At 44.4% G+C, this 12573-nt stretch overlaps 1 protein-coding gene across 9 annotated transcripts in view; it reads right to left on the bottom strand.

The window, feature by feature from the left end:
* The window catches only part of AUTS2 (activator of transcription and developmental regulator AUTS2), a 748905-nt gene that overhangs the window by 407262 nt on the left and 329070 nt on the right, over positions 1-12573 (bottom strand). For all 9 annotated transcript variants that reach the window (XM_085078805.1, XM_085078808.1, XM_085078806.1 and 6 more), the window contains one exon: positions 5073-5174. In XM_085078805.1, the coding sequence (XP_084934931.1) occupies positions 5073-5174 (102 nt within the window). The remainder of the gene's footprint in view (positions 1-5072; positions 5175-12573) is intronic.

Below are 12573 nucleotides of genomic sequence, written 5' to 3'. Positions count from 1 at the left end.
CATGCTGAGTCGTGATCCTGCACTGGGTGGCTCTATAACCTAAAAGTGTGCCTATAATAGAGGTAATGGTTTCACTTTCCAAAACCCTTTGCAAAATAGGACATTAGAAATACTATTTGATATTCACACAACCACCAGCAGAAGCCTGCATCAGGTGCCCATCAGCAAAACACACTTGCTTAAAATTGACAGGCTTTTGGTTTTGTTATTTTCCTTCTGGGTTTTTTTTTTCCTTTTCCTTTTTTTTGTTGGCTTTTTTTTTGTTTCCATCCATTCTTAAAGAGAAGAACTTTGGCCCAGAAGCAAAAATGTAGTAACCCTCGTGTAAGCATTAGTTTATTGTGTACCAAAGAAAATTACATCCTTGAGGTCTTGGAAGGCAGAGTTACACCCATTTTGCATATATATTGTGCATTACTTGGGGAGCTGGGTGGGGAGAAAGACTGTGTTGTACATATTTGTTCTGGCTATTGTTTATGCAGGTCTGACTGAATGAAGGAACAGTGGGTATCATTTCAATTTCTGATGTCAACATCAAATTACTTATTTAATTTCATGCCTGGCGAAGCATTGTATAGCTACACGCAGAATCATTTCACTTCATTTGTTATGCTGTGTTTTCTTGGCGATTGGCTTGCCTTCCAACTGACAGCTTTAATTACGACATGAATTTGATTGCACTGCCGAGGAATTAACATAATGCAACAAAGCATTTACGCACCCAACCTTAGACACACAAACACACACATCCACACCCTCGCAGCACACAAAGCACAGCCACGGCACTCATCAGCCCCTGGCACAGCTCACACACAGCTCTCCACACACAGCCAAGATTACTGTGGGGATTTCAGCACTGAGGGAGGATTTCAGAGCACATAACCCACAGACTGTCCCTCGGTTTGGCTTTGGCTGTGCAGAGGTGGGAGGAATGGGAGACAAAAGAATTGAAAATATCGCGTATTTGGGGGTGAAACCATGAGCTGCCCACAGGGTTACACTGCTGGAGGGGTCTGGGTACATCTCTTCCTACAGACCTGTTGGGCAGGGGACTTCAGGACTTGAGGACTTCATGCTCACTGTGACCAGCTTGCTGTGACCTTTGAGGCACAAAGAGCACAGCCCAGGAGGAGCACACAGCTGCAGAGAGCTGGGAAAACAGGAGCACTCATGAAGAGTGCAGCAGCTCTGATGAGAGCCCAAAAGGAGACCTTTAATGTAGGGACAAATGGGGAGATTCCTGTCCCACTCCCTGCTCAGGAACTGGAACAGCATTCCAGACAGAAAGGTGCCAAGTGCAGCAAGAGAGGATGAGGTGCTGAATTCCACCCACGTGGGAGAGGCTTTTGCTGTTCATCCCCTCACTGAAAGCCTGCAACCAACATCAGAAGCAGCAGGCAGGGCTGAGATCAGGTAGATCAGCAATTCAGGAATGTGCCTCAAAGAAATCAGGTGTTTTGATTTTTGATTAGCTAAGAGGAAGCTGAACCCCTGAATACTTGGTGCATTTACCATCCAGGTTAGCTGTAATTGTCATGTTTTCCTCAAGTAAATCTCCTGACTGTTTTGTAAAACATGACCAAAAAGTATTCCAAAGAGGGAGGACTCAATTAAAAATAAATACATACAGAAAGATAAGGAAAACAAGTTGACTGAGCTCCAAGCTGAGCAAAAGAGAAAGCGCTGCCATTTTGTCTCCAAGCAAGATCTCAACAAAATGAATTCTACTACTGGCAAGATTTTGATGAGATTAAACTGACTACAGCACCCTATATATAAAGGAGGAGCAGCTCTCCAATTTCTCTTTTAGGCCCCTGGAGCTACCTCTGCCCATAAAGGAAAAAACAAGTTGTCATTCCTAAAAAAAACCACCCCTTTATAGGGGAGAAAGGCAGAGAGCCATGGGTTTATGAAATTCAGAGGGGGAGCTGGATCAGGGCTTGCACTGGAGCATTGGAGCAATCATTATCCCTCATCTAGCAGAGGTCAAATTCTCTGCTAATTATGTTCTCTCACAGAGGGGTGGGTGGGTGTGCACACGTGTGCCAGGCGAGGACAAAGAGAGGAGTTGATGGAAATCAGTCTCACTGCATTGCATCTGACAAGAACAGAGGATATTCCCCTTCCTACTGTCTGATGCTATTTCAAGCCTCATTACGAGGAAAGTCTCCTGTTTAACATGGTCTTTTCATTGAATTATCTTCTTTTCATTTTTGCCCACCTCTCGCAAATGCTGCAAATTACCTGCTTGGATCTCATTAGCCTGGGAAGGAGTCTCCCCTTGTAAACACACTTTGCATCACTCTGCATTATCCAAGGGCTGCAGCTACATTTACAACAGGCAGAGTTGAAAGATACCTGACAGGAGAGGGAATGAAGCCACTGACATGTCAGTTTGCAACTGGATGTTCATTATCCCCTCTCCCTCATTCTGCATCTGTCACTAAGCTCTCACTTAGGCCCTGCATTAAGGCTTGTGAAGCTCTAACATTCCTGTTTCACCAGCCTGCTCAAACTGGGGACAGGAAAATGGATCATCCACCTGGAGAACATGCACTTCATTCATTATCCACATTTCCATACAGGAGCCATGCTTAGTCTTACAGTGCTGTCAGGCTACAATAGTGGAGATTCATTATATTTCACGGCCAAAATTTGCTTTCTGACCTCAGGGTTAATCTGCCTGCAATATTTTATATTTTTGTTCCATCTACTGCTGGCTGCACAACTTTTTGCATTTTTTTTCCTGAGAAAATAGTTGTAAAAACTGAAACAAATCTTCAGAGAAAACTTACTCTGATGTCTGTAGCTTTTTCCAGACAGTAATTGGTGGGTATCATCAGACAACTGACTTCTTCAAAAGATATTATTTAAAATAACCTTGTTAAGCTCTGGATGCAGGTTTGGGTTCAAGGTCAAGCTCCCCTGCATGTGAAAGTGGAAATATCACTGGCACTTTGGAAGGTCCTGTACTTTCAGCTCATGGGGTATCTGACTTTGGGAGAGGGAGAATGGGATGTACAGCTCTGAACTGACTTTGGGAGAGGGAGAAATGGGATGTGCTGCTGTGAACTGAATTTGGAGAGGGAGAAATGGGATGTGCTGCTCTGAACTGAATTTGGAGAGGGAGAAATGGGATGTGCTGCTCTGAACTGAAGGAGCCTGGGAAAGCCACCACAGACCCAGGCACAACCAGAGCTGTCTCATTCCTGTTTTTTGACTCTCAGCTGAACTGGTAATGCCAGACCAGAGAGACATGCTTGTATTGCTATGAATTATCAAAGCATAAAGGAACTTTCCTTATTAAGCAAAACATAAATTATGTATAACACTTTAAAATATACATCTCCACATATATTTACATAATGTTCCTTTTGAGCAACCTGTGAATCCCTCTGTCCTCTCTCGGGTGCACTAGGGAAGTTGTACTTGCTCTCTACTTCCCTTTAATTTGCCACAGAGCTGAGACAAAGGAAAAGTATTGTAAAAACATCCGAGAAAAACTGGATTTGATGGGTGGAAGGGGAGCCAGGACCCTGCTCTCAGTGCCAGCTCTGGCACTGCAATGCTGTGAGAGGCTGAGAAGCCCAATAAACCTCAGAGCTCTCTGCTCGGTACATTGCAAGGGAATGACAAAGCTAAATTAAAACCATGTTTGTAAGGAGCTGTGAAATTTTTTTGCTGGAAGGTGCTGTGTAATTGTGAAGTTGGTGGCAGTGACTTCCCAGCTGCCACAGGGCTTAGAGAAGCTGGGATGGTGACAGTGACAGGCTGCCATCCAGTGCTACCTGTACAGAGCATTTACTTACTACCTCCTCTGGTTTTCCTCCCCTCTTCCAAAGAGATCTCACAGCCCTGAGACTGACCTCAGCTGACAGCTATGAAGGACAGGCTCTGAAGTGTTCAGTTGAATGTAACCCATAAAGGCTGGCTCTGGGGAAGAAAGGGACCTCTAAAACAATGTGACAAAGGGATGTGGAGAGAGAGTGCTACAGATTTCACACTTTCACAGAACAAAAAAAAAACCAACCCCGGCATCTGTTCCAGTGATATGCACAATTCAGCAAAAATTGCTAGCTGTGTGCCTTCAGGCTCAAATTTGCACTACGAAATGTATCCTTTACAAAGGTATTTCTTTTAATGCCTGCTCAGTTCAGTTTTATTGGATTGGCCTATAGAGGACACCATCTGGTATCTGTCATCCAAATCTACACAGACATGCTATCGATAAAATCCCCATTTCCAAAATGTGGGTTAGTTAAAAGTAGGGCCAGATTGCTGGCTGGTACAAATTGGGCTGACTGATGTAGCTATCCATGCTTTTACCAGCAAAGGCTCTGACCTACAAAATCCCCAATTTAGATACTCTTTTGGGACAGGGCTTTCTTTATATTCTGTGTTTTAAAGCATGTGGCACAGAGGACACAGAGCCATGAATAAAACACTCAAGGATTGCGATGGTACACATAATAAATAGTAATCTAATTGCAGCAACAGAAAGATTTCTGTAGTCAGTGCTCTGTCAGAATAACTCATGCGTGTCACTTGGTGAATGACCAGCATTCTCTCACGGAGAAAAACACTCTCCACAGAGCTGCCATCTCAGGCCCTTCCACAGCACTTTAGGTAGAGCAATAAAGGCAGAGCTTATGCTATTGTTGGCCATGTAATATCAATTCATTATATAGAAGTCAACTGAGTCTCTCTAGACACTCAAATACTTCTCATAAGGACAGTATGTAGCCCAAAGAAATACATTCTTTTCCGCCACCACTTGGGGTAAAAAGAGGCCATCTCACTTCTCAACTATGCAGAACATTTTAACTTCATTAAATGGCCTTCAACTGTTTCCAAAGAACTGAGTGTTTGCACACAGAAAGACATTATATCAAACTTTAAGAAGTTTACTGAACCAGGGCAGCAGCCCTAGGTCACCTCTTCCTCTCCAGAACCCCCAAAGGGAAGGAGATTTTAGCAACAAACCATCCCAGAAACTAAATCCTGCTGTGACTGAGAGCCCTGAGGAGCTCAGCAGGGTTCCCCAGTGATGGAGCTGCAGGAGCTGCACTTACGTCGCTGAGCCTTTCCCGGGAGCTGCTCCGGTGGAACCCTTTGGACTCTCCGCTGGCGCTTTCGCTGTCGCTGTCTCGGCAGCTGTTCTGGCCTGGCTTGAGCTGCAGGAGAGAGGAAACAAGAGCAGTTCAGCCTGGTTCAGGCAGCTCCCCTTGTCCCCTGCTGTCCTTCAAGCCCTCCCCAGCCCCATGCAGCAGCGTGGCCGTGGCTCTTGTCACACTGCCACCAGCACCGTGTCCCTGTGGCAGAGCCTGGTGACACTGTGGGTGCAGGTCTGGCACTCCACAGCCTCAGTGTGAGCTCCAGGTGCTGCAGGCAACACTCATGTCCCAAGGAAGTCCCCGTTTGGGACCTTCATTGGAGAAACTTTTAGGCTTCTCAAGGTATTCCTGCCATGGATGAAGTTTTTAAGGTTTCCATCACATTGCAGCACTCACAGCATCAGTTCCTCTCTCAATGCAGCATAAGAGCAGTGAGGAGCTGAGATCAATGGGAGTCTCCCCAGGGGAAGTCATCACTCCAGAGAAGCCTTCCTGTTGCTGGACTAACCCCTAACCACACTGCCTGGTACTACAAACAATTCTCAACTAACCAAACCTCAATGGTCGTAAAACAACAGGATCTACTTAATAGGTATCAAATTGCTTTTGTCTTTCAAAGCAGCTTTAATGAATTTTACTGGCATTGTAATAAATAAAAAGTAGGAAAAAAACCCTACAAACTACATTTTCATTACAGTTGAGAACACATCTGCTTTCTCCTACTCTGTGGACTGTTCAGGTCACTGCATTACACAGCAGTGTACTGAGAAAAACTTTTATCACTGACATCCATTACATTTGTCCATGAGCACATCTACACCTAGACAGCAAGAGGAAGACATGAACCACATCTACTGCAATGCTGAAAATATCTTCGTTTTAAAGTATCCTTTAAAGAATCCTTCCCTGCATTTTGTTTGAATGTATTAAAATTTTCTTTTAGCCTTGCTGATGCTTTGTTTGAACTTACTTCCTGTGAACACTGGTTACTCTGGAGGTTAATACTAGCAAGAACTCCTTTTCAGAAATTTAGATTTAAAACCACACACATAAATACTGGGAACAGAGGTAAATGCAGAGAAAATACTAGGTGAGGTACCTAATGAAATATTTTAGGAGAGACCTACTACATTTATTAGTATTCATAAAACAAACACCAAACAATTCCTCCTAACTTATTGTAATTGTTAATATGATGATGGCAAGTTCCATTCAGACTGCACTGGAAAAGGTATTCATTCATCTCCATGCCATGACTGGGGAAAAAAGCTTCCTTCTGCATGTTCTCCTTCATCTTCTTTCCCCTCTTTCTTCTCTCATTTATTTCCAGTTCTCCCAGAACCAAGCAAACAAAAATTCACACAAATGCTCTTTTACAGGGGCACACAAACAAACCCTACAGCTCTGCTGCTGTTTTCCCACCTGTACACTCTGTTCCCTCCCAGGGTCACTGAAGGAGCACACAAAGCATCCTCACCCTTAGCTAGTCATCATTTTCTCCCAACCACTGCCAGAGCAAACCGCATCTCCCAGTCTGGTATTTGTGTGCCAATTCCCCTTCATCCTTTACTCCCCTCATGGGTAAAAGGCAGCTTTGGGTGCTCTCAATCAGTCAAATCAAAGAAAGGACCTAAAGTACGGGAAAATAAAGGTTCCAACACACAACTGAGTTGCAACACTTGAGTACAATTGCAAAAAATGGCACAGACGTACTCTCAGCTCAAAGAAAATGTAGCAGGAGGAGCAGAGCTATTTGTCAGACACTTACAATTTAATAAATAAACTAAATATTCTACAGTTCAGCCAGAACATTTCCAGTAAAATGATTTTTATTTCCAATAGAGTGGTTTATCGGTCAGATCTCATAGATCTTGGGAGCAGTTTTTGGAGGCAGAGGGGAGGATAACGAATTCAAGAAGTCTTTCACTTCATATATAACTCACTGATCTTATCTAGGACCTCTGTGTCCTGTAATTTTATGGTCTCAAGTTTAAAATTTAACCACCCAAAATAAAATGGATCAAGTTTCCCTGACTTGGTCTTTTGTCAACATCCACCCAATGATGGAAAAAATCTTATTCCAAGTGTGGCATTAGGAATTTTTTTTCCCAGTCTCAGATTTTATTTCTAGAACCTCAATTTAGTTTGTACCCAATCTTCACACATTAGTTATTTGCTAATTAATCAAAACAGCCCACTTTTAGACTTCCTATACATCACGAATTCCAGCTATTTACAGAGAAGAAAAACCCAGCAGGTGTCATTTTTCTAGATGCAATTTACAAGGAGTAAAAGAATATGACCAAGATATCTGAGCCTGAAACTCTGCAGAGAAAGAGTGAACTGTATGGACGAGACAGCAAACTCAGAAATAAGTCCAAGTTCAGATTTATAAGCTTTCCATATTTTCCTTTCTTTTTTTCCAAGTTGAGTTTCTCCACATGCCAAACTGTTGAGGGTTTACATTTTATTCCAGAACCCATCAATCTGTGTTAAATTAAAAGAGTAAAGCATGGAAATGTGCCCGTTGTCTTCTCTTAAGAACCTAAAGTTACACTCAAATGCACATGAGAACACTTAATGTGGACAGGCAATGGGTCATTTCGATCTATTTGTACAGACTCAACTGCTTAAAACAATGCTGAAATAACACAGTGCTGCTAAAAGGGTCCACAGATGAAAAACTGGATCTTGAGTTACACTGCATGCATCTGGTGCATCAATTGGGGCACACAGGAGCCCTAAAATCAGTTTCCCCTTGAAAATGCAACTTTCCTTGGAAAAAAGTTTGAAGTCTGACATTGAGAACTGTTATTCCTGTATTGTTCCCAGCAGGGCACTCCATGCAAACAGCAACACCAGCATGAAAATCCCATGATGTGCACTCCAAGCACCACAGGAATGGCAATGAGACCAAGAGAATGGCTGGAGCTGGGCCAGGGCAGGTCAGGCTGGATCTCAGGGAAAGGTTCTTCCCCCAGAGGGTGCTGGCACTGCCCAGGCTCCCCAGGCAATGGGCACAGCCTGAGGCTGCCAGAGCTGCAGCAGTGTTTGGACAGCACTGCCAGGGATGCACAGGGTGGGATTTGGGGTGTCTGTGCAGGGACAGGGGCTGGGCTGGATGATCCCTGGGGGTCCTTCCAGGCCAGGATATTCTATGATTCTACAAAGGTCTGACTGAGGAACTTCCCACGCTAACACAGCATTAATCTTCTAATCTGCACCAGGCAAGGAGTGAAAAAGGCTTACAAAAATCATGTTTGACTCCACACTTTCATAGTACAGTGGGAATGGATTTGTCCATGTAGGGATCCACCTAAAGGGTCTCAAAAGGAGGAAATACAGACATTTTCTAGGGTGAAAGCACAAACCCCTAGAAACTCAGAGTGTCTGACTCACAAGGAATGTGCACAGCCTCAGGACTCCTGGAGTGAGAGACAAAAGTGGCAATCAGCACCTCAAGACCACTTGCCCAGGCTGAACAACATAGGACTCAACCCTGGGGCACATCCAGGGCTCCAAAAGTTTTCTAGGAGTTTTTGGTCATTCTTAGCATTGCATTTTTTTGACTCTTTCATTGTACTGCAGAACCTATTAGTTTGTAATGCCTTTGAATCTATTGGAGGATACCAGAAGTCAAGCAGAACTGGGAAACATCATAACTACACCTCTATTAAAGGAAAAGGCAATAAAGCAGATCTGGAAGGGTGGTTGTTGGCTGAGGGCTGGGCTGGGACTCAGCAGAGGGTTTTATTTCTGATTCTTCACCACACCTGCCCCAAACAGTGAGAGGAACAACAGGGCTTCCCTGCTCTCCAAAACTGGACTGGTTGGAGGATTTTTCCATCAGGGCAGTTTCCCATGGGTGATAGTGGATTCCACTGCTCCACAGCCAGGGACACAGGGATGGAGGAATGAAGCCAAGCTGGTGGGCTGAGGGTGGCATTGCACTTTTTGTTGTGTTTCTCACTACCCAAATCTATTTTAATGGGCATTCAATTAAATTTCTTTTCCCCATGACAATGACAGGTGACTTCCTTGCCTTTACCTCACAAACTGCTTCTTCCCTCCCCTGCCCTGCTGAGGAGGGTGTGAGAGGGGCTGGGGGCAGTTTGGCCTCAGCCACAATGTGGTTTGGAGCAGTTGCTGCTCATGGACTGAGTCACAAAACTTCAGCCACAGCCCTGCTGCCCTGCAGGATAATGAGGAATAGAGGCAAAGCTGGAGACTGCCGTGACAGACCCAGAGAGGGAGAGGGGCACTGGGAGAGCACAGAGACATGGAACACCAAGAGTGACCATTTGATGAGGAAAGATGGAGTAACTGAGGCCTAAAACCATCCAGAAATTATGAATAAACCAAAATAGATGCAGAAACATCAACATAAAGCTGCTGTCATAGCAAGTGCTAACAGTAACTCTCAGCACATGGAGAGATTTTCAGGTGACTTGGAATCTAACGGAACTATTTTTGCAGCAGGGAAACACTCAGCCCTACTTTGTGACAGTGAAAGTGCAAACTGAATATTCATCCATGGCCAGGGAAAGCAGCTCTCTGCTGTGCTCCTTCTGCCATTCAGCATCAAAGGGTAAACTAGACCTAAACTGTCAGGCAGGAGCAGGAGGGATCTACAGGAACAGTGCCTTAGTTCCTGTGTCAGCCAGACAGTTCTGTGACAGCAGAGGATGGGGGCAGAAGCCATAAAACACTCCTAAGGATAACCCATGACAACTGTGCTGCTTCTTCTCTCAGAAAGGAATAGAAGGACAGAGAGAGTGGATCATGTTAAGAGGTGTAAGGGAGGCTGTAAGGGCAGCTGAGCCCCAGACTCAAGGGAGCATCATCCTCTCGGGACCACAGTTAGCTGTGCTGGATCCCTGAGCCACTTTAGATAATTCCATATAGCAGTGCCTGGTTAGCACATAACGAAAAGCAAAATAAACCCACTGAGAATTTGGCAAAAGCCTTTTTCACAGAGCTTATGTATCAAGTAAAAAACACCCTAATGTGGCTCTCCTGAGCTTTTTTATTTTAAAATATATTTTCTTTTAAAAACCCCACACCATTTGGCAGCAGCAAATCTATAGTACAATTTTGAGGCGCCTGAGCTTCTCTGCCATATGGAATTAAAGGATTATTTCTCTACATTATACTTTAAAGTTATGAATACTAACACCTCTCTGTTACAGCACAGCCAGCAAGCTCAGCCTTCACCAGAGTCCTAAAGAAAGGGGCACTTGCTCCCTGAGAGATGGCACAACCCTCCTGTGGGGAGGAGAATTTTAGGCTTTCAGTTCTGCCTGTCATTCTTGATTCACACAGCTTTTGCAAGAGCAAGGCAGTCCCAGCTCCTGACTGGGTGAGTGTGTTTCCCAGCTCAGCTCAGCTGCTGGACTGACTCCTACCTGTGCCATGAGGAATGCTTCCCAACCCCAAAATCCTGAACAGGTACAGCCCAATCCCACTCCTGACAGGAGTTTGCCCTGTGCCTGTCACAGCACACACACATTTATTTCCACCTTGCCTCCCTTAGCTCCCTGGGCTTTTCCCTGGACTCAGGCCAGGCCCTGAGGATGGGGATTTGTGTCACTTCTGGCTGGCACACCCCTTCCCCAGTGAGGCACACACGGATCCAGGCAGAAGCACAGACAAATCAGGCAGCTGCTGCTGAGTACAGACTGCTCCAAAGACCAGGGAGCATCAGCCAGCTCAGCCTGGGAGGAACAATCCTAGTGAGATCCCAGTTATCCCAGCACAGCCCAGGGATGTACTGGGCCATGCCCAGCCCCAGCAGGGCACTGACATCCAGAGGGGCTGCACAAACACAGCCCCAGCCCCTGCCCTGCCCCTGCAAACACAGCCCTGCTGTGTCTTCCGCCAGCCAGAAAAGAGCAACAGCAGATTTCATGCAGAACTGAATATCAGATTGCAAAGAAAACATATTTTATCAATGATCAAGAACAAATCTGGCTGTATGAAAACAAATAAAAGGAGAACTGCACAGCAAGGGAAAAAGAAAACAACAACAGTGTAAATCAAGGGTTGTTACTTCTGATTTCAATCATGATTAACAGCTGTCATTCCAAAACATCTATTTATATCTCTCCTGCTACTGACAGAAGTTAGAGAAATATGACTTACACAGCATTCCCATGTCACCCAAAGCATTAAAGGTGGTTCAGCACAGTGGTTTGGGTCTGGAGCAGAACCTCTCCACTGCATTTCTACCCAAGCCATGCTCTCCATGACTGCCTAAACAGGGCAGCAGCACCAGGAAAGCAAATCAGAGGCGAGATAATGAGGAGGAAGAATATTTACAATACACAAGTTTGAGCAGTAAATATGAATAAAACCTCACACTGTGTGTGGACTCTGAACATTATTAATACAAAGACATTTTTCACCTCAGGGAAGAAAAATCTTGTTACCTGAGAGATACAATAAAACATTAGGAGAGGCTCTCTGTTTATGTCTTGATATATAATCTTATGACAACCGATGCAGATGCTCCAAGAAATGGCCAGCTTCTGATGATCCAGGCCTACATGCCATCATCATCTTGGGATCTGACAGCCCTACCAGAAATTAAGTTGGTTTTTTTTTTTTTTTGCTTACTTTTATGGTAAAGTGAGGTACACCAACAAAGACAACATCTTATCTTTTGTTTCCTTTTTACCTTTAGTGAGAAGAAAAAGTAATTTTTCTGTTCCAAAACTCTTTTTGTGGGAAAAAAAAACCAAACCAAGAGCAAACACATGTATACTCTTCCAATTTCCTGTTGACAAAAAAAAATCTAAATTGAACAAATCACTACAAACAATTTTCTAATCAGCTCGATGATACAGAACAAGGGTGTCTTTAACTTACTTATTCTACAGCACTGCTGGTCATTTCCTGCTGCCTCTGAGCTGATCCAGAGGCTGCTCAATACACTGGAGCAGAGGAACATCCCCAACAGCCTTAAATGGGAGAGATCTACCAAAGGAGCAGAGCGACTCCCCTGTGCTCCTGGGGAGAATTTGGCTAGTTTATTGTTCTTGCAGACACACCAAGGGATCCTGCTCTGCTGGCAGTAGCAGGAGCTGAAGCAACACAGGCTAAGAATAAACAGCATCCTTGCCAAGAGGGGGTGGGGATAAAGAAACGGGCATTTATTTCCAGATCCTCTTCTCCTTCATTATATGCTTGGGCAACCTTAGATCCACAGCACACAGAAGGTACTCTGAAGGAGGTCTGTAGCTCTATTTTATCTAAGTTTCACAGAGAATGCAGCCCATCATTTTTTCTGTGCTGTTTATACAGAAATCAAAGATAAATTTGGCATAAACTCATCACACCCCAGAATCATACATACATTATACACCATAGAAAGTGTAACAGACTCGCTCTGTTCCCCAGCTCCTGTTAAGAGTGGTATGAAACAGCAAGCTGTTGGCAATTGCAGCAAATGAAGCGTATT

This window comes from Lichenostomus cassidix, chromosome 19, assembly GCF_008360975.1.
Source record: "Lichenostomus cassidix isolate B80296 chromosome 19, HeHo_3.0, whole genome shotgun sequence".
Taxonomy (NCBI): Eukaryota; Metazoa; Chordata; class Aves; order Passeriformes; family Meliphagidae; genus Lichenostomus; species Lichenostomus cassidix.
Note: the sequence above shows the minus strand (reverse complement) of the source record. Positions and strands in the feature narration are given on the sequence as shown.